The following is a 21,945-nucleotide window of genomic DNA, read 5'->3' on the forward strand; positions in this document are numbered from 1 at the left end:
GAAAGCAGTTTAAAAGAATTTTTAATTCAGCTAGTTGCTAATTGTTTGATCTCTCATTTCCTGAATCACAGCCCTGAGATGTAGCTCTTGATGAATACAGTCATGAAAAATTGATCTAAGGTCTCTGACAGATGGAGTCTAACAGACATAGTTGCAAGAGTTTGGTGTTATTTCCCCAAACGTTTGCTGGAGATGACTAAACCTGTACTAGGCTGGTGGACAAGTGTGTGTTGTTTTGCTTCAAACTAGCTCACAGGCTGACAAATTATTTCAAATGCACCTTTATCAATTATTAAAGTTAATATAGGAGACTAAACTGAAGCAGCTTTCGTATCTACATGAAGTGACTTTCGCAGGAAAATAGCAGACAGAAAGGAGAAATGCTATCTCAAACCCTTGCAACCAAGTCCTCCAGAGACTAGCAGAGTTTTGGGGCACAAGACACTTGAATTGGCACAATCTCAAGTAGAAATTTGTTGTTTCTGGATTTGTTTCTCAGGATTTGTTGTTTCTGGAGTGTGTGTGAATACAAATGCATATATGTATATATATAAAGAGTATTAATAATTTCTGACATAAAGCAAATATTGCAGCAAAATAATACTACTAATTCTGATACTGAGAATCAGGTTCTTGGTTCTATGTATTTTTAATTAATGAAGTGAAAGGTTTTCATTCACCTTGTGCTGCATACAAGAAGAATTACCAAAATGCTAGCAGATTTTACAATAATATATTATCCTGTCTTTGTTCAGTGAAGCTCAGCAATTTAAATCAAACTGAGAGATGAAAACAATTGTTTCTAAATGAAGAAGAGAGCAGAAGCTGCAGCTGCTTGCACCATAGTCAAGTGACTACAGGAACACTTGCCTATGCTTAAAAATTTCTACAACCCAGAAAAAAAGAACTCAATGTTAAACAATCTTTTGTCCTGAAGCTCACATAAACATTTAACTATACAGCCCAAGTGCCTTCTTATGAAAACTGTAGTGTCCTTTTCAAAGCATAGAACTTAAATATATTCAAGCCAACTGCATTTGCGAAGCTATCATCACAATAGTAACATCTAATTAACAAATGAGTCCATTCGTATGTGCAAGCTAAGAGGCTTACGGAAAATACACTTGTTTCAGTGAATTGTCTCCATTAACATTACTATTCTGGAGATTAGAATACAAGATCAATTTCATATTCACATCAACCTCTGTCTAACACTAAAAAAAAACAACCGTGGTCAATTTCACTGTCAATATTTACATATCCAAAGATTCACTTCACAAACAAATGCCAGGTAGGAAACAAGCAATAAAAACATCCAACAAACCCACAACAAAAAAGGGCAGTTAAGAAATTGACATTTCAGCTACAGACATATATAAAAGTTAAATTTTATTTTTTTTTTTTAACCAGGTACAAACTACTGTTCCCTTGGCTTAAAAAGAGGAGAGTACGTGCTTGCAAACACTGCTAGGAAAAGAATAAAAGCCTGTTAGCCATCTGCCTAGATCACCAATACTGCATCTGCTACATAATCTGAAACTTCATCTGACTGTGAAACTACATCAACCAGAATAGACACAGGTATATTTAATGCTGCATTTTCTCTTAAGGAAATGGGTAACCCAAAATGGGAAGCAATATTCTATTAGGTAACAAGGAACCTGAAAACACTTTACTTGCAAAAAATTTGTTTGCCTGAAATTAAAATCATAATTTTTCATCTAAGACCTCAAACTTGTGGATAATTTTTATCAGCAACTGTGAATCTTTGTAAAATGTGCATCTCCCTCATTTACTGGCTTGTCTTTTACATCAGTGGAGTAAGCACACTATTATAAAATTATTACATTCTGTACAATTGATTTCACATATGGGAGGACAACCATGAACTGAAACTGTGACATTCAAATGTAATCTGCCTATGGCTGTGCAATCAAATGAGACTGCAAGACAGTCAGCCTCCATGAGTGACACTTAACTGTGAAATGAATGACAATCAAACTAATCAAGGCATGGTATTCCTCAAATTCCATGAGGCAGCTCCTGTATAAACTACAAGAACCTTGGAAACATATTCAGCCAGCACCGTTACCTATTTCACAGCATCCTCACCCTGTGGGTAACAGAGGCAAGAAGCAACATCTATTAAGAATGTTAACTGAAATAAAAAGTGGTTTACTAGGGAGAAGGAGCATGAGAAATTGCTGGTTTTGGCCTAAGTGCAAAGAGTATCTGGAGGCTGCTGAGATTTCCAGTGAGTTTTACGTCCTAGAAAGTCACCTGCCTTCTCATAGAGATCAAAATGTAGGAATAATATAAAAATTTAACTTCTGTAGACATTTACAGCAGTAACATTTCTAAACATATTGGGAATATCTCTATGTATTAAGAAAACCCTCTGCAGTTAATCAAACAGGTTTTGAGGCCTTTGTATAAATGAAAGATGCTAATATGAAACGCAAAGATTACATTTTCCTTTCCTGGTTTTTGTTGTTGCTTTGGAGATTTTTTGTGTATGAACTGCAGGGTAAAGACATAAAGAACTGAAATTAGCACCTAATACTAAAGTTCCAGTGATTCATAAGCCTTTTGGTCAAGCATTTCACATGCTTCGGTACACACGTACAAACCTTTCAGTAAACCGTATCAACTGGTTTACCCTTTGTAGAGCATAAAGGTATTTTTAAACGTGGTCACTGCCAACACTTTCTGTCTAGGTTAGGTTTATCATACTGAAATAGCTGCTGGTACTGTGAGAGAATAGTTAACCAAGTCTGAAGAAACTTCTGACTTTAAGGGTAGGGTTTTATGTCTTCTCTCCCACCCCCCCCCCACCCCCCCCCACCCCCGATTTCATTTCCCAGATAAGGAAAAAGTTGTTATGTATGCACTTAACTATGCTTTATTCTGGGCAGAATGACTGCAGGACACCCTCTCTTTTGAAGTCTCTGCTAGTTCATGGCGACAAACGCCATTAAAAGATACAGGCAACGCCTCTGCTGGAGAAGACACAGAGGTTCATGAAACGGACTGCTTGTTATTTGTTTTGGTGCTCAACCATAAATACACTAACCTACCCTTTCAAAGGGTGAGTGCTGAACAGCGTCTGAAAAGCAAATCGTTTGAGTTGTCTCTTTGCAGCGTCTCCAGAACAAAAACAGTACGTGGAAACAAGCAACTTCGCCGAAAAGAGCCTGGGCGCCTCAAGTAAACCCTGACACCCCTGAAGGAGTCCTCTGTAAGCATCTCACTCCTTCACTTGTCTTTTCTTCCCTTTCCTACGAGTGCTTTTGTCCCGTCAGACCAGCGACCCGACATCCCCTCATTCCCTCCCCCCTCAGCAGCCACACACGCCCCCACAGCGGGCGACGGACGCGCTGACACGCATGCGCGGCTCTCGAAGCGGATGAGGGGTGGGGCGGGATCAGCGAGCGGTGTTACGTGGCGAGGAGAGGCGGAGTCCGCCTGCGCGCGCTACTCGCGGCTGCGCGCTAGGAACGGCTACTCCCACAGCGGGTCGGCGGTGGGTGAGCGGGGCCGGCTGCTGGCGTGGAACCGACGAGGGCGGGAAGGCGCTTGAGCTGAACGCCGGCACGGTTATATCTTATCTTCTTTGCTCACCTCTGCTACCCTACCTCCTGCACCTTCCCTCCTCCGCTCCGGCTGCACTCGCTCCCGTCCTTTTCTACCCGCTCGGGGGAGGGGAAAGGGCCGCCCCGCCGTAGTGCGGCCCAGGGCTGGCGGGGGGGGATGGGGAGGGGCGGCCGCCTCTGAGGAGAAAGCGGTAACGGTCGTTGCGCGCGCGCTGTTCTCGGCCCAGCCCTCCCTCCCCCCGCATCCACGGTGTCGCGCGGTGCCCGGAGCCCGCCTTCCCGTCACGTGGCTTCTCTTTCTCCCCTCCCCCTCCTCCCCTTCTTGGCTCCATATTGGTTCTGAAGCGGGCGAGCTTGATCACAAAATGGAGGTAACTACCCGCCGCGTGGAGGGAGCGGGGCTCGTGAGCCTCAGCTGAGGCAGGGGTGGAAGGCGACGTAAAGCGGCCTCCTTTCCTACCGCTGGTCCCTTACTCCTCCATCTCCCCCGCGGAGGTAGAGCTGCTTCAATTCTCCCGACAGAGCCCCCGGGCGGGAAGGGGGAGTAATGGGGAGGGGGAGGCACGTAATGGTGCCCCTCGCAGTTCCGGCTGGTGTACCGGAGCGGTCGCCGCCTCTTTGTAGCGTTTCTGCCGTCTTCCAGACCTCATTTCCCCTGAGACACGGCGCATTAGACTGCAATGGCGGCTGCTGGCAGGAAGAGGGAGGATGCGGGAGAGGCTGCGCTTCCGCTATGGGCCCCTCGGGCACAGCGGCTGCGGCCGCCATTTCGCTGCTTCCAGCGTGCGGCTAGGGGAGGCCTGGCCTTCTGCTTGGCACAGAGCTCTGGGTAACAGAGGCGCCCTCAGCTATTCTGGGGAACACCGAAATACTTGGGTGCAGGTTCGAGCGAGAGTGGAGAGAACTGAGGCCCATGCCATGTGTGTGTCATTGTTCTGTTCTCCCTAACCCCCCCCCACCTCTTCCCGTGTAAGCTACCTGGAGTAGTTCGATAGGTGTATTATACCACAAATTTTCCTGGGAACGGACTTTTAAAGCGTTGTGTTCGTGCTTCTCGCTGAGGAATGCTGGTACACGTTGCAGCAGCTCCCCGCTGCCCTTGTCCCCTCATTCCATTCCCGTGGGGGCTAGCGCGTGTAGCGAGCTTTTGCTGGCCGGGGAGGTAGGAGAAGGTATACTGCGAAGCGCTCTCCACTTCCATTTCTCTTCCCCCAACCACACGTGCAATAAGGGCCGTGACACTCGGCCGTGACACTCCCGCCATGATTCTGGTGGGAACCACGAAGAAGCAGTCCTGCAAAAACCTTGGTTCAAATTTTCCACAGCTTGAATGAAGTCGAGATAAAACGTGCGCTCGGGCAGTCACCCACACCCTGCGTGGAGGGAAATACGCTCATGATTATTCCCCGTTGCTTTTCTTTCCTCCTCTTAACAGAAGGTTGGTTTTTTTTCTTTTTTTTTTTTTTTCCTCAAATAGAGTACGGTGAGCAAAAATGGTGCAGGTTTTGTGTGTGGCTTTTTTATTTTGACCCCCTTCACTGCAGGCAGAAATCTTACAAAATTCAGAACAGAGAAACCAACAGGTCACAGTAGTTTCTGTACCTACATTAAAAGCAGACAAGAAACTGGATCCCGTAGCAAAACAGCTAAAAATAACCTTTCCATATAAGCAATTGTTTTCACTGCTTCAGGGTTGTTGAATAGCTTGACAACTGGGGGGGATAATGCATTCAAAGCATTTGAACAAGCTTCAGTAAAGCTTGGAAACCCATCACCCAAGTTATTAAGCTAGTATCTTCTTGCTTTTTCTCCCAGTAGACGTTACTGTTAGCTTTGGGAATAAATTGCCAATGCACTTAGAGCTGGAAATCTGTTATTTTGCTGCTTTAACTCTTAGGTTTGGCATGATACAGTGTATGCATGTTAGGTCCAACTGTAATTATTTGGAGAAAAGACCAGTACATCTCCATAGTATTCTCTAACAGGTAGACATTCCCAAGCTGGATGTTTATCTTGCTTCTGTTAACTTTTTGTCCCTGTAGGAGGTACAGTAGTACTGTAAGTTCATTTGAGTGATGAAGCATCTCCTACTGACTTTTTTCTCATTATAACAGGTTTGTTCTGAGATCACTTTCGGTTTTGTAGCTATGTTGTAGTATACAACCTTTTCAAGGCTAGTTTAACTCAGCTGGTAAGTGTTCTGATTATTTTTATTTAGAGTTGAATATTTTGCTAAGTGTAGAAAAACTGATACTGACAGCTCTTCTTAGCAACATTCTATGAAGCGAAGTAGGAATAGGGCTGACCAGGGCTGTGTTCCACTTCAGTTGATAGTGTGCAATAGCAAGGAGACAGTTCTGTTTTGACCATCCTGGCCTTGAGAGGCCATCATGGGAGTGACATGTCGGATAGCTTTAAGGTGGCTGGCATGGAGCCTCCTTGGGGAAAGCAGCAGGTGACAAGATCAGAGGGGGACTGCATACTTTTCATTACTTAAGCATAACCCTTTCCTGCCTAACAATTCCCGAAGTTTTATTTTGCCACACAGCTACTTTTTTTAAAAAAGCTCTTGAACTGTTAATGTGCTGTTTCATACCTCTCCTGTATGACTTCAGGAATTGAACAGCTCAGTTGAAACACAGTGTCCTGTGTGTAATATCTCTTAAGTCAAACTGATGTTTGATTTAAAGGATTTCAGGAGCAGGTTTAGCATGGTGTAAAGCGGAACTGAAGGTAATACAAACACTTCGATGTTACATAATCAGTTAAAATTGTTAGTGCAGTAAATCATGGTACTCATGATTTCACAGTTGAGTTTAATTTGAAGCTGGATTTTAGCATGGAATTACATTAAATAATTTCCACTCTGAATAACAGTACGTGTTGGTGATTAGCAGGCATCTGCATGCCTTGCCCTATGCAGTGTTTGCAGGAATAAAACTTTCTTCAAACAAACAAAACTTGCCACAGAAATACACCTAATCTTGTAAATACCAATGTTTTTGATGTAGCACAAGTGTAATTTTACAGAAACGTATTAGTTATTGTATTTTGGCTACTGTAATAAAATTTCAAGAACCATCCAAAGTTGTGTGGAGTTGTAGCCAAAGATACTAATGCATTATTGTAAGAAATAACTTACTGATCTCAGAAAACTTGAAATAAAGGCTAAAGGGAATATGTTTTTTGTTAGTTTGAATGTTTATCTATGCGTTCATTCACTGAACTTGTGAAATACTTGATTTTTATAATAATATGTATATGACTTTGTTAATGGTTATTGTAAAAAGTTTGGAATGTAAGTAGAGTATAGGGTAGTAATCAAATACATCACTTGGAAGGAAAAGTAATGCAGATGACTAGTGCTACAGATTGCTGAGGATCAACTGTTAACATTCATGATGTTGCAAGAGTAGAATCAGTAAGGGATTCTTGCAGTGGTGTTAGTGGAAGGTATTTTTCAATACAGAAAACATTTAACACATCCTCTAGATTTCCAGGCTGCTGGATAACCAGATGCAGTAGGTTACACATAAGAACTTTTAATAAATGATATTTGCAAAATGTTAGGCATTTTGTGGTTTAAGATCTACGGAAGTAGAATTTATGCAACAAGTTTGGGTACAAAAAGTGGGATTTGCTTGCCCTTTACCAGTTAATAGTTATGAAAGATGGCAATCAACATAGGCTGTTTTCTACCAATTCTAGCATTAGTTTGTACCTAGTTATTCCAGCAGTTGTAAAAAGCTTTTACTAGGATAGCAAATGTTCCTTCTGCAGCTCTTCTTAATTGTGAGCAAAATAGGCAGGATTTTCACTCTCCCCTTTTGAATTCTTAAGGTTTTTTCTGTTTCCCCCCTCACCTGTTTCCACCTGTAAAGCCACACCCATGCACTGCAGCCAGAGAAGGCCCTGCTTCACAGGAATCGGGGTAAGTACTGACTTATCCAACCTGTTTTCTAGGTTTCCTAGAGCTAAAAGAAAGGCTGAGTTAGAGTACCCCTCCAAAATGGCTGCTCTTAAGGAAGAGAGAGAGGTGGAAGACTACAAGAGGAAAGGAAGACGATCCTCACAGGTGAGAGGATTGTTGGTTTTTGTTGTTTTTTTTAATATAAATGTAGCTTTAAGGGGGAAAAATGAGAAGACCCACAACTTAACCATTTCTATCTGATGTATTAATTCATAGTTTTTTTTTTCCCTACGTTCTTCATCCCTGTACTGACGGAGTAACTTTAAGTTGCAGTGTATTACATACAATTTTAAGGGGTGGGGTGTTAAGCATAGTGGGGAAATTTTGCTTTTATAGTTTTTCTGTTCTGACAAAATTGATTAAATGTATGTTTGTGATAAAAGCAAGGTGTAGTTATTAAGAAATTCATGTATCCTCAGAGTATCAGCAGGAACTTGATTCCTTCCTATCTTCAAAATGCTGGTTTTGGTGGGAATGAAGACAGGTTCTTTCTTTCCTTTTTTATCTTTTTTTTAATCTTTTTTTTTTTTTCAATTAAAAATGGTTGCCTTATAGTCACTGCAAATGAAAGTGAGGCTGTACTAAGTAAAAATAACTGTTTTCTTTTGCTTCTAGCAGAAATACCGTAGACTGAATAAGGTGCGTAGTATAGAGAAGATGTTGGGGCTGTTCTGGGAGGATGGGAGCTAGTTACTGTGGGGCAGGGTGTGGAAGTGGGAGGGGGGGAAAGTCTTGATACCCTTTAGACAATAAACTTGACAGCAAAGAGGGTATTTAAGATTCTTATATAGCTTATAACTGAGACATTTTCTGGTTGTTTCTTTTGACTTGTTTGCTTTCTAACATTACTTTTCCAGGGTGCCTGAATATTTTAGCTAGTTCAACTTTTTTGGGAATGATACATACTGCAATGTGGGAGGGCCTGTGCACTTCAATTAAGAACAAATCTTGTCTGAGTTGCATGTATCTGGTAGCGTTTGGTTATTTTTGTATTGAAGTATGGTGTGTAAAGTCCTTCTGGAAGAAATGTTGCAACTGTCTCACTGCTTTGGACTTTGGATAGAATGTAACTGGGGTCACTCAGTTGCCTACTGAATGAGCTCTTACAGTTTGGAAAAGTAGCTTGCCCTGGAATGTACTTAAAAGCTATTCAGTTCCTAGGGAAAATACTTCACAGGGAAAGCTGGTGAGTTCCCAGTTCTCTGTAGGCTTTCCCATTTAGGGAGGCAATCTAGGATTGGGCTAGCGGGGGGGTGGAGCAGTCTCGTCTTACAGGTCTACCTGCAGATGAGTGTAGGTGTGATGCCAGGCACTTTGTGGGCACTTGCTGGTGTTCACAGAGGTACAGTCCACTTCAAAACAGTGCCATTAGAGAGAAATACTAGTTCTAAAAGGCTGTTCAAAACCCTGGACATATGGAAGTTAAGCGTATAGCAGACTTGTCTGCAGCAGTGTTGTCACTTCTGCAAAGATTAGGATTTACATGGGGGAGGGGGAACAGTTGCCATTTTTTCTTCCTCTTACGAGAAAGGCTTAGTTAGGCTGTGCTGAGTGTTTGGGCCTTTAGGTAGGACACAGGAGCCACAAGTTCAGTTCTGATGGTGACAAAGGGTGAGCTCACGGCACCCCCGTTTCTCCCTGCCCTGCTCCCGGACCCCAGCCTTGGCGGCAGGACACTTCCATGGCACTACTGCGGGTGGTGGGGTGAGCGCTGCTGTATGCGCCTTCCTGCTCCTGTGAGCCCCGCCCTCCGGCTCCATATTGAGGGTGGAGAAGATGAGATCGCTCACAAAATGGAGGCAGTCGGTGCCGCTCAGAGCTTTGGCCTGAGTGAGGAAGTCAGTAATCACAGCTGGAGAGGAAGTTCCCGGCCTCCTCAGAGCCCATTAATATGTTTGGGGAGCCACTTAAACACCTTAGGGAGAGAAACAAAGCTGCTTGCTGGCTGCAGGCAAGCTGGGCATTCTTATTGCTACCCCTCCTCCTTCCCCCGCTTCCCCCCCCCCACAACTGAAGGAGCACTGCAGAATGGCATGCTGCCCCACAGTATCAGCTGAGTAGGCGGGACCCTGCTGGTCTTGTTGAAGTACTATGGTAGATAGACTAGGGAGGAAGGGAAAGATGTCTTGTGCAAGGTTTGCTGCCCACAAGAGATTGCTGTTAAAACCAACTTCAGCAGAGAAGGACTGAGAAACAATGTCGTGTGTGATAGAGAACAGTGCTTGGAAAATTCTAGAGATGCTTATCCCCAGTAAGAACAAGCTACCTGAAAAAAAAAGGAAACCCAATTAATGCTGTAAGAAAATGTTGCCTTTTGTGTCTGTGAACAGTTCTTATGACAATAGGTGTGTTCTGGGGCTAATTTCTCTCTGATAAAGAAGCTGTAACAGCAGATGTTACTTCTCCCATATGAAATGGCAGTTCACATGCATATAATAAAAATAAGCAGAAAAAACCTTCACTTTTCCTTTCAAGAGTGACCTGAAGAGTTTTTTGGTTATTCTGTTAAGGCAAAAGCAGTCAGAGTTGCTAATTGAAAGCCCCATAGCCTGGAGGGGGTGCCAGAGAACTGCAGAAAGTCTCTCTAGTTTTGCCTCATAAGGCTTCTGGCTTTGGATGAGTCCAGACTCTGCAGTTTCACAATATAGATTTTCTTTACTGTGTAGGAGAGTTTGAAACGCTTAATAGTCCCAGCTTTAAGATAACCTAGATAAAAATGAAGTACTGTCAATAGATAAAAAGCCCAAACAATGCAATTAGCAACAGAAAACAGTATTTTACTTAAAGCATGCTTCTATATACAGTAGATGTGTTACTCTGTAAGGTTTTAAGTTAACATATAGTTGGAAGAGATATTTTTTAAATTATACTTCTGTAGTCCAGACCACTTGGAAGACAGTAGAAAAGAAGCTTTACTTTGTAGTCACAGGACCATTCAGTGTCAATTATTTATATAATATTCCTGTAGTTACAGAGTTACTGCCTTAAATAGAAAGTTGTTACTGAGAATGCTGGTGCTCTTCTGTACGAAGTTCCATAGGAATAAGGTCAGGGGTTACTTCCCAGCCAGCTTTTCATAATCTTGGGCATTATTTCCTGTATTGCAAGTGGAACATCATAAACCAAGTGTTTCCTAAAGCAGTATATAGTTCAGAAATTGTATTTTGCCATACACTGCTTCATAATATTCATTACTCTTCAGGGTGGTTGTGTTGCACTCAAAGGGACATACACTTTTCTGGCCAACCCTAGAAAACCCACCCCCCTGTATTTAAACTGTGGCAGAGCTTAAAGAATTTCACCTTCGGGTTTGAAGCAACGCATCTACATGTAGCAGTCTGGCTACTTTTATGTAGTTCAGCATTCAGGCTAATGCTGCATCTGGACTGAGTTAACCCACTGCAGCAGAAATGCTGAAACTTATTATACATTCATGCTGCGGAATTAAAGTCATATGCAGTGTATCTAGCCAGCAGTGTAGTTGGCCTGCACCTTGTGCAGTGTTTTACATACATACAACTACCAGCTGGCTAAATAATATTTTAATCTGGTGGCTTTTCATAAGCCTTTTCTGTCTTGGGGATGGGAGAAATCTATAAAGTAATTTTTCATAAACTCCAGTCAAGTGTATGAGGGTATTCCTGGCCTAACTAAAAAAAAGCCCTCATGCAACACTGAAAGATCAGAAACACTAACATGCTTGTAAGCCCACTTTGATTATGATGTATAAAACTGGGCTTTTAAAATAGCACATTTTATGAAGTGGCTGGTCGTATTTGGGTGATATTCTCAAGAGCTTCAATTATACTTGTTTGGTTTATTATGCTTGTTAAGGTACCAGTCTTATTGCAGTAGTTGTATCCACTACTGGTCATTGATTGGTCATTACTCAGGACATCATTTGTCTGTAAGACATAAGTCCTCGTTGAGTCACATTTGAGAGGTATTTCCCATAACACTGAAAACTGCACATGTACTTCTGCTTTCTTGCTTGCATCCATACAACTTACAAAATCATCAGACTAGAAAATTTACAATTTTAAGGAATTAAAAATGGATAAATTTTTTCATAATGCGTAAAAATAACCTTTCACAAAGGATATCCTGAAGGACTGGACACTCTGGATGATAACCCTTTTTCTTTCACATGGTGTTCTTAAATTTTTTTTTATAGTTCCTCACGAATATGCTTCGTAAAGTGTTAGAACCTCCTTTTACCTAGCAGTGCTTCATTGCTAATCCCTACAGAGTGATACGCAACAACATAAGATAGTCGTAAAATGAACATACTCCTGGGGCAGTGGGGAGAGACCAAATTATTTGGTGTATTGAAATCTCTTTACTGATGTGTGCATTGGAGCACTTAGTTAGTTAGTGTTTTAATTAAAATCACACCTCATTATGCTTACTATACTGCTGTCTGAACCCATTAGAAGTCATTGTTTTTATGTAAATGTATTCCACCTATTTGTAGTATAATGTGCACGGATAATTTTTTTGTAATTCTGTGAAATTTTAACTCTGGTTTATAGTCAAAATACATTTCTGATTTTTGATTTTGTAGGGCCATGAGCCAAAGGAGCCAGAGCAGTTGAGAAAGCTGTTCATTGGAGGTCTGAGCTTTGAAACAACAGATGATAGCTTGAGAGAGCACTTTGAAAAATGGGGCACACTCACGGACTGTGTGGTAAAGTGTCAAATACTAGTTTGTGCTTTTGAAGGATCGAGGTGCTTAATCTAGCACAGAAATGCAGAGCACCCCCTATATTTTTTGCAGGTGATGAGAGACCCCCAAACAAAACGTTCCAGAGGCTTTGGCTTTGTGACTTATTCTTGTGTGGAGGAGGTGGATGCTGCCATGAGCGCTCGGCCTCATAAGGTTGATGGACGCGTGGTTGAACCAAAGAGAGCGGTTTCAAGGGAGGTAAGTTAAGTGTTTAAGTTAACCTAATTTCCTAATCTTTACCTAATAATTTAAAACACTGAATGGAGTTTTTGGTGTTGTAGGATTCTGTGAAGCCTGGGGCACATCTCACAGTAAAGAAAATATTTGTTGGTGGAATTAAAGAAGACACAGAAGAATATAATTTAAGGGAGTACTTTGAAAAGTACGGCAAGATTGAAACCATAGAAGTCATGGAAGACAGGCAAAGCGGAAAGAAGAGAGGCTTCGCTTTTGTAACTTTTGATGATCATGATACAGTTGATAAAATTGTTGGTATGTAGCTCTTCAGTGAGAAATGACTTGCAGGATAAAAGTGTAACATGAGATTTCAGAGGAGTGGTGTGTAGAATGTAAGCTGTTGGCATAATCAACTGTTTTACTATTGTAAAAGAAGGGATAGATTTAATGTTCCTTTTAAAAGTGTGATTGTGCCTTTCTGTGACAGTTTTACAGCGTATTGCTTTCAATGATTTTATTTTCTAACTGTCCTATTTCACATTTTTCTCTAGTTCAGAAATACCATACTATAAATGGACATAACTGTGAAGTGAAAAAAGCACTCTCAAAACAAGAGATGCAGACTGCTAGCTCTCAGAGAGGTGAGTTTGGAGTTGTACATTGGTATTGTATGGAGCTGGTTTTCAATTAATGTAATTGAAGTAAAATATTTTGTAGGTCGTGGGGGTGGCTCAGGCAACTTCATGGGTCGAGGAAACTTTGGAGGCGGTGGAGGGAACTTTGGCAGAGGAGGAAACTTTGGTGGAAGAGGTAAATACCTGGAATACTTATACAGAAGGGGATTCCTATTTTTATTTCCTGTGTCAGTTGACTTAAACACTGGATGTGTGTTCAGGAAAATTATCTGTTTTGTGTTCCAGGAGGCTATGGGGGTGGTGGTGGCGGTGGTGGGAGCAGAGGAAGCTTTGGGGGTGGTGACGGATACAATGGATTTGGTGATGGTAAGTGTACTGTTCATTCCCTCTTCCCTCCCAAATGTTATAGATAGCTGTAAGTCTTGCCTTCGCTTTGAAAACAAAGTCTGCTTTGATAATAATGTTTCTACATTGTAGAGCTGTGAAGAGTTAAAGGGTTTCTTTTTCCCCACAAAATTATGGGTGGAGAAAAAAACCCACCTCTGTATTTACCTTGTGACATGAGGTTATTTAAAAGTTCATGCAGCAGCTGTTCATGATAATTGAGAACTAAATGAAGATTCTGCTGTCAGCTGAGATGACTAAAACTGAATAAAGCAGTGATCTGCTATAAGAGAAATATCTTCAACCAACTGTAAGACTTCTCGTGGCTCAGTAGTGTCGTCTTTTATGGTTAAGTTTGAATGAGTATCCAAAATACATCTGAAGAGAACTGTGGCAATTACCAAACGGCTGTGGAAGTAGTGGGGTTTGGGGGGGGGGGGGGAGGGCGTGCACAAGTTGGGGAAGTAGCATGTGATTATATGTCCTGAATCTATAAGCAGATAAATATAGTTATGTTGAGTTCTTTGGAACTATTTTCCAGTTTGGGATTACTCCATCAAAATGTCAGAGACCAGGTCAGCCTCTGGAATACCAAGTCTTTCAGATACGCTTTATGCGATTAGAAAAAAAGAATTTTCAGTAGCTTTGACACACATGTAAATAAAGCTGTAGGCCTAGATAAAAACTGTGAACAAGAATTCTTCTGAGGACCTATCCTTCATGAGACGTTTTAATTCAGAGGAATAGAGAGGATGGTACACAGTACTGACAAAGCCATTTGTGTAAAGAGGCAGTTAGTGCAGGTAGTGGGGGGAGTGGTGGTAGCAGCCTGTCTGTATTTTCTGTGAGCCAGAATGAACTGAGTAGCCTTTCTCAAGTGTGTACATAAATGAATGGGGTTTCTTTGTTTGGGTTAAATAGTTTAGATAGGTGATAAAACTGCAATTAATATAATACAGGGAAAGCACTGGGAGGAGACAATCTTACTCAGTATTTGGTTTTTGTTTTGTTTTTAAATGGACATTTCCTCACCAGTTTAGCTTTGGTGTGTTCAATTTGATTCTTTTATTCCAAGGGGGAAACTATGGAGGGGGTCCTGGCTATGGCAGCAGAGGAGGTTATGGTGGTGGCGGCGGACCAGGATATGGAAACCCAGGTGGTGGATATGGAGGTGGAGGAGGAGGTTATGATGGCTACAATGAAGGAGGAAATTTCGGTGGTGGTAAGATGCCAGTTTTCATTAGATGTTTTTCAGACATGTCTGAGTTGTATAGTGTCTTGAGTGTGATACTGCTTAAAATGAGTTGTACCGTGAGATCTTAATGTAGAATACTATGTTACATAAGGAAAGTTCTTTTCCATCTGAATCAGCTTTGATATACTCTATACATTGTTTTGCCTGGAACTTACTTTGCAAAAAGCAGCAACTGTAAATCTATGTAGAGTAGGAGAATTTTGAGGCTTTTGACCGTTTGAAGAATGTCATTGCTGTCAGATACCAGTTCACATTGTGTAGATGGCATCTTCCTTGTGAGGACTATAAGTTTATATAAGCTTTTTAATTGTTTGCCCCAAGTGTGGGGATTTAAGGTGCAGAATATGCATACTTCATTATACCCTCTGATGTGTATATTCAGCATGGCTTTTGTGGTTCTGTCACTCAATGGAGCAAATAAATTCAGTGTACTTTACATTATTGTCATACATACAAGGAGTTGGGCAGTGGAAGAATGACGGTGAAACTCACGTCCTTCTGTAAGTTTGGAGGCCTTAAATTTGGTCTGTTGTGTTGACTTCAGATTGCCTACTCAAATCTATAAATTTTCTAGTATCATGATGTTTTTCATTTCCAGTGAAGTACCAGTTTCTAATCTTCAAAATGCTAAGAGGTTTTCTGTCGTTTGTGCATTGCAAGTAGAGGGAGTGTGCAAAATGCTTACAATTCTATTTTTAATGGTTTTAAATTATTAGAATTAACATTGGGTGTCATAATTCGGCAAGCTTCATATCCTAAGTGTCGAACAGAAATGGGTTGGTTTTAAATTATTAAATTAACATTGGGTGTCGTAATTCGGCAAGCTTCATATCCTAAGTGTTGAACAGAAATGGCTTTATAAATCTATATTTGTTTCAGGTAATTATGGTGGAAGTGGAAACTACAATGATTTTGGCAATTACAGTGGACAGCAGCAGTCCAACTATGGTCCCATGAAAGGTGGTGGCAGCTTTGGTGGCAGAAGTTCAGGCAGTCCCTATGGTGGTAAATATGATTTTATACAAACAATATTTTTTTTCTAGTTAAAGTTTCTTGGCTTTCTTGTACTTAAATATACACCCTGTTTTTTGTAGGTGGTTATGGATCTGGAAGTGGAAGTGGGGGCTATGGTGGTAGAAGATTCTAAAAATGCTACCAGAAAAAGGGTAGGTGTAATGCATATTTCTAATGATGATTAATTATGTACAACTGTTCACTGAGAGTAATAATTTTCTTATCCTGTATTCAACAGGCTACAGTTCTTAGCAGGAGAGAGAGCGAGGAGTTGTCAGGAAAGCTGCAGGTTACTTTGAGACAGTCGTCCCAAATGCATTAGAGGAACTGTAAAATCTGCCACAGAAGGAGCGATGATCCATAGTCAGAAAAGTTACTGCAGCTTAAACAGGAAACCCTTCTTGTTCAGGACTGTCATAGCCACAGTTTGCAAAAAGTGCAGCTATTGATTAATGCAATGTAGTGTCGATTAGATGTACATTCCTGAGGTCTTTATCTGTTGTAGCTTTGTCTTTCTTTTTTCTTTTTATTTTCCCATTACATCAGGTATATTGCCCTGTAAATTGTGGTAGTGGTACCAGGAATAAACAAATTAAGGAATTTTTAACTTTTCAATATTTGTGTAGTTCAGTTTTTCCACATTTAGTACAGAGAACTCTATAACAGAAATAAAATGTAGTTTAGGGTGTTTCCTTGTTAGTTAATAGAGAGGATTAATGCATTTTCTCAATTACTATTTTGTATTAATTTAAAGTTAACAATAGAAACACCTATTGATTTGCAGTCTTAAGGGGTCTAGTCTCAGTGTATATATGTAACTGTCACTGACATGAGTTACATAGGCATACAGAGGGAGAACATCTGTATGTTGCATTATAGTTTGTTTAGATGTATAACTAGGATTGAGTTACTCAAATTAGTGTTTGTGAATTATAGAACTAAGCTTTACCTTAATGAAAATTTCAAATTACTTTTTGGTTTGTGCATATTTTTTTAATTTGTAGTTCTGTATTAGTACTAGCGCTTCAAGAAAATAAGGCATGATAAATATTTTAACAAGACCAACTTTAGACACATTAAAGCTGTCTCCCGTCTCATTTGAGATGTACAAGGGATAACTGCAGTTGCTTAAGTCTTGGGTGAAGAGAAAAAGAAACTTGCTTTTTACCTTTATATTTATTGTAATTCCCGAGAAGTTAAGGTGGGGGGAATCAAGTGCCTGTTTCCTTGGGATATACAATGATTCTGTTTCAATAAAACTATACATACTTTGGGGAGGGTGGTTTGGAATTTTCATCCCCTTTGTCCTCGGGTCCCTCTCCCTCACACCAGACTGCACTGTTGCGATAAAATAAGGTGTCATAGTGAGAGTAATAGGTGTGTTCCTCAATAACTTAATGGCTATATACTTTCTTGCATGCACCCTAGGCAATTTTCTGGACACATTCTTCTGACTGGGAGCCAAGGGTAGCACAGGTGTAATCACTGACAGTCCCAGGTAACGCGTTCCAAAAGCCCCTTCACCACGGGCTCTGAGTAGTATAGTTTTCAAGCCTTTGCCCTTGCGAATGTCTGCGCTCAGCTGAGAGCTCGAAGGTGAAACAAAACACGATCTAGTTGTAATTTACTGACTAGAAACACTTGCCACAATGTAGAATGGTACAGTCTGAAGTTCCCACAGGTAGAATGATAGTGTGTGACAACTCAATTTTTTTTTCTTATTGCACTGGAGTAGCAAATCTTATCAGCACATGTGGCTAGAAATTGTACCTCATTCTCACTTCTGATCTCCAAATTAAGGCACTGCAGCCTGTCCTTTTCTCATCTGATGCCAATTCTCTCCACCATTGCCAGGACAGTGCTTTCTGTCCATTCAGATTCAGAAGAGTAGGGATGCAGTCAATAGAAGAAATGCTCAGACACTTGGCAATGTGGTAATGGAATTACACCTGTCTCACTTCTGGGTCAATGTGCAGTATAAGGTAAATGCAATTCCAGTGTAGGAATAAATCTGCAAAGATGTATGAAATGGCTCGAGGCATCATCAGTCATATTAATAATGAATTATAATTTTAAGAAGTAGTAGAATAATGAGTGTGTTGTTTGAAAAAAATTAAACAATGTTATTTAAACACTGTTATTGGAGTGTATTTAGACTGCAGTACGTTAAAACAAGGAACTGGTGTCAAGATGGTAGCCTCCAAACTGGATTTCAAAAGTCTGCTTATTCTTTTCTGTGGAGTTTTAAAACATCTCTAAAGCTAAAGCAAGAATTGATGATTTAGTGAACGCTTCTGTTGCTGTACATACTAATTTGGGCTTGGGGTGGGAGGGAGGCTGTATTTCAATAAAGGCATTTTTTAAACAACCCATTTGGAGTTTGAAAACATGGAAAACTAAAATGCAACTCACTAGGGAGTGAGCCACCTAACTGCCGACTTGCTTTGTACGTTACTACGCTTAGAAGACGTGTAGACTTGTACCTGGGGCCTGCACCTGGTTGCAGGGACAACAAGGATGGGGTTGATGTCCCTTCTGACAATTGATCTGGTATTTCTAAATTTTTTAGAATGTATTGACAGTGTTCTTTTTAACAGGGCCTCTTGTAGCTGTACTGTGACAACAATGTTAACTTTGAACAATAGTGTCATAATAAACTTTATGAACAAGATCTGTATGCAACCTTTTAAGAGATGATGTAAGTGACGGCTTTGTAGGCGGGTGGGGTAGCTTAGATGTTGTCTGTGAACGTGGAAAAGTGTAAGCCGTGAGGACAGTGATTAACCAGCTTGAAAGAACCTAGGATGTACTCCTCTGACCCATACTTGCTAAGGAGACTCTTAAGACAGGACTTCAGCAGCCTATTGAGTATGGAGAAGTCAGCATAATTAAAGAATGACGAGGCAGCAGGAGCAACAGCTTCAACTTCCAGAAAAGTGAAGGCATAAGATACTGTGCTGATAGTGAGCAGCTTCCCAAAGGCTAGTTAAATCTGCTAATCACAGCTGAAATATCGAAGAAAGTCTAGCAAGAGTTCTTCACCCTTTGGAACCTCCTTGAGTGATAGCTACTTGAGTTGACTCAAAATCAATAGGTCTAGCATTTAGACCTGAAAGGAAGGGCAATGAGCATAGGTAAGGTTTGCCTTTAAAATTTTTCATGAATTATAAAGAGTAGCGGGGGTTTTTTGAACAAGGTAAGAGTAATTTCTTTAATTTTCAGGTTGAATGAGAAGCTCCTGCTTGACAAAATGGGGAATGTCTTGCACATCCTCTTCAGTTGAAGGTTTCTGACTGGGTAAGATTTGTAGTGTATAGTAAACCACTTGTTTAACCCTTACTTCCTTCTAGGCTTTCCTTTGCCAGCCTCAAGGAAAGCCTTAAGTACTGAGGAGCAAGTACTCCAGCATCCATCATCCAGCACTCCCTGATCTGGGTGGGGGTTGCTTGCTGGCATCATTGCTATTCAAGAATCTTCTGTTGTTCCTGGCAGGTACAAAGCTGGCGTTTGAGATCAACAAGAGAGAAATGAGAAACGCTTTGAACTATGTGCTGTAAAAGTTACTGGGGTGCTTGGGGGAGGAGGGCTGGAGCTGGGGGAGAAGCTGTTGTTTCCCCTTTGATGGAAAGAGGTGCCCTGCAGAGACCCAGCCAGGGAAGATGGGAAGCGGTCCACGCCAGGTCTCATGGGAACTTGGTAAAGATACTTTGCGCTGCTCAGGGCAGTGAGTTCCCTGCCTAGTAAACATGCCTTGTCTCTGGGTATGCATTTGCGCAGTGCATCCAGGCAGGGGGCTTTAATGCTGTCATGTGAAGCGTGGCTGGGTGCGCAGCTGTGTTGCACAGATGAATGGCATTAAGGGAATCTTTCATCAACCTGTTTTAATGCAGATCAGTTCTTAACTCTTGGAACATGTATTTCCTTTTCTGCATCTTTGGTCGTTACAGGCCTGGAGTATTTTTAGCTCCTTTTATATTTAGAGTAGCCTAGTACCTATTTAAACGTGGCAGTAAATTTTTGAGTCTGCATTAGTTTTGTTTCTATTTTAGCATCGGTTATGCTTCAGTTACTGAGAAAATAGTCAAACAGAACCCCTGCATTTCAGTTTAACCTGGAGCTTGGGCATGTTCAGAGACTGACTCAAGTATTTAAACTTGTTACCTGCTGTTGGTAAAGATCCAGAAAGCATTGTAACTTAGAATTAATTTGAAAGTAACTTACAATGGTGATTGATGTTGAGATTTTCATGTAATCAGGAGCTACTTAATGGAAACCTCACAATGACTGTGTTTTTGACAAATGTTGAGAAACGTTTTTGCTTAGCAGAGGTTGAACCAGAATTTGAATCTGGTGCAGCAAGGTCACAGTCTCCTTAGTGCAGCATAATGTGCTGGCAGTGAGCTGCCAAGCTGACAGCTTGCTGTCTTACGCCTAGGATGGGAATACCATTGCTTTTCCTCTGCTAGGCAGGGTTTCCTTGTGAGCTCACCTGTACATGGCACCAAATAAGTGGGGAAGAGCAGCAGTGTGTCTCTGCTGAGGGCAAATGCTTCTGTTCACGGGGGAGAGGGGAAATGTTCCTGGTTTTTAACAGCAGAATCTTAATGTTTTAGCAAAAACTCTTTGTATCCCATTACTAGGCCTGTGTGTAGAGCACAGCTCAGCCTTAGCATGAGAGGAGTCTATGTGGCTGCAGACTCGTTCTGTGCTCTGGAGGGGTTTTTTTGCACCACGTGTAGAACTAGATGGTCACTGTCAGAATTATTTCCACACTTCGATTTGTAACACTCCTTTTAGACTCATTTGCCCAATTTCAATTGTTCATACCCCAATTTGCTCAGAAATAAACTTTGTCAAAGGTAAACCCATGATCTTTGCCCAAGAGGTGCTTCCAAGAGTTAAGAATTCTGCTTTGTGGATAGGTTTTTCTGCAGTGGCTGCTACTGAAAATAGCTGTAAATGGAGATGTAAAGTCAATGACGCATTGGTCCCTAAGCTGCAGTTCTACAGAAGGTTATTTGCTGTTTAAACCTGTAGCTTAATCTAAAAGCAGATGCTACTTCCAAGAAGTAAAAATGTATTTCCCCAAAAGGGGCCCAGGTTGATGCGGATGTGATGAATATTTTGTTATTATAGAACCCTGAAATTAAACACAGCATCTTAACTTTGGTATCATTTAAATACTTAATGTGGGAAGGGGAATGCTCCTCTCTTTCAAGCACTGGTTTTGTGATATACTGACTTGCTGTCTTTGGTTCCTGTGTTCAAGACATTAATATGTTTTCATCAGACTGTTTCACCACAGTGGAATATTCACTTACGTATCGGCCTGTGGTCTCTGATGGGTGTTTGTGGAGCATGAAAGATCCTGAGTCTCTCTGAAATTCGGGTATCTGATGGATGGTTCTTTTTCTGCTGTGGGTGCTACAGGTTGACATCTCTGTCTAAGATTAGCTTTGTCCTGAACTTAAAGTAACCCAAGTATCTCCATAGAAGAAAAATGGCCTTCATGTAGAAGATAATATCGCAAGATTGGAAACAGAATAATATGTTATAATAACTGGCAAAGACTTGAAGAGCAATGGTGCCAGTGTGCTGAGATCCTAGAACTTGTGCTTAAACAAGTTTGAAAATAGTATGGAAATTTTAAATTTTCACTATAATCCATAATGGATTGAAATTTGTTTTAAATATTTCCATTTTGTATCAGAATAAAGTGTATGCTGTCAAATGACTCACATCTAAAATGTGTTGACATCACCTTTTTTTAAGTGCTGTGCAGAACACAAAGTGGTCCTAACTTGCTGCAGCACACTGAGTTAGAGGATCAGCTTTTCAGCTTGGGACTGGTGGCTCAGCCCTACTCCTCAGCTTTGCTTTTAATGGTTGTTCTGATCAAGTGGTCTCCACAGGGAGAGCTGGTGTCAGCATTGGGATGCGTTAGACTTGGCGGTATCACAGTCACTCTCAGCTTTGGGAATATACTCTGTACCTCAGTAATAATAAAGTGAAGGATATAGTTTGCAATCCAATGTTTTTTTCATATACCCAATTTAACATGGAATATGTATTTCCTTGCTGATGTGGGTGTTCTGATGTGAATACAAGGTTCACTGTGCTGGTGATACAAAAAATACTGTTTTAAACTGAGTGTGAGTTACTTCAGACTGATTGTTTGCCTGGTGGAATTT

The 21,945-nt window shown here is 41.1% G+C and overlaps 1 protein-coding gene across 11 annotated transcripts; it reads left to right on the forward strand.

Moving 5' to 3' along the window:
- The first annotated feature begins 3,470 nt into the window (after positions 1 to 3,470).
- HNRNPA3 (heterogeneous nuclear ribonucleoprotein A3) lies at positions 3,471 to 21,501 on the forward strand. 11 transcript variants are annotated; one of them, XR_009743532.1, is made up of 14 exons: positions 3,818 to 3,964; positions 7,557 to 7,668; positions 8,179 to 8,202; positions 12,128 to 12,250; positions 12,341 to 12,487; positions 12,571 to 12,781; positions 13,018 to 13,107; positions 13,169 to 13,276; positions 13,387 to 13,467; positions 14,561 to 14,707; positions 15,620 to 15,745; positions 15,835 to 15,906; positions 18,977 to 19,051; positions 21,185 to 21,501. XR_009743532.1 is itself a non-coding variant. In XM_061454340.1 (13 exons), the coding sequence occupies exons 2-12, from the start codon at positions 7,603 to 7,605 to the stop codon at positions 15,885 to 15,887; spliced, it is 1,176 nt and encodes a 391-aa protein (XP_061310324.1). In that variant the 5' UTR covers positions 3,471 to 3,596; positions 7,557 to 7,602; the 3' UTR covers positions 15,888 to 15,906; positions 15,993 to 18,425. The 11 variants fall into 11 exon arrangements, 9 of the variants coding, with proteins under 9 accessions (XP_061310324.1, XP_061310366.1, XP_061310395.1 ...); XR_009743533.1 differs by lacking the exon at positions 21,185 to 21,501 and adding an exon at positions 19,255 to 19,544 and having other exon boundaries at positions 18,977 to 19,063; XM_061454340.1 differs by lacking the exons at positions 3,818 to 3,964; positions 18,977 to 19,051; positions 21,185 to 21,501 and adding exons at positions 3,471 to 3,596; positions 15,993 to 18,425.
- Positions 21,502 to 21,945: the final 444 nt, after the last annotated feature.

This window comes from Pezoporus flaviventris, unplaced genomic scaffold (assembly GCF_033815535.1).
Source record: "Pezoporus flaviventris isolate CSIRO_AGI_PZ_B2104156 unplaced genomic scaffold, CSIRO_AGI_Pfla_v1 ptg000001l, whole genome shotgun sequence".
In the NCBI taxonomy this organism is placed as follows: Eukaryota; Metazoa; Chordata; class Aves; order Psittaciformes; family Psittacidae; genus Pezoporus; species Pezoporus flaviventris.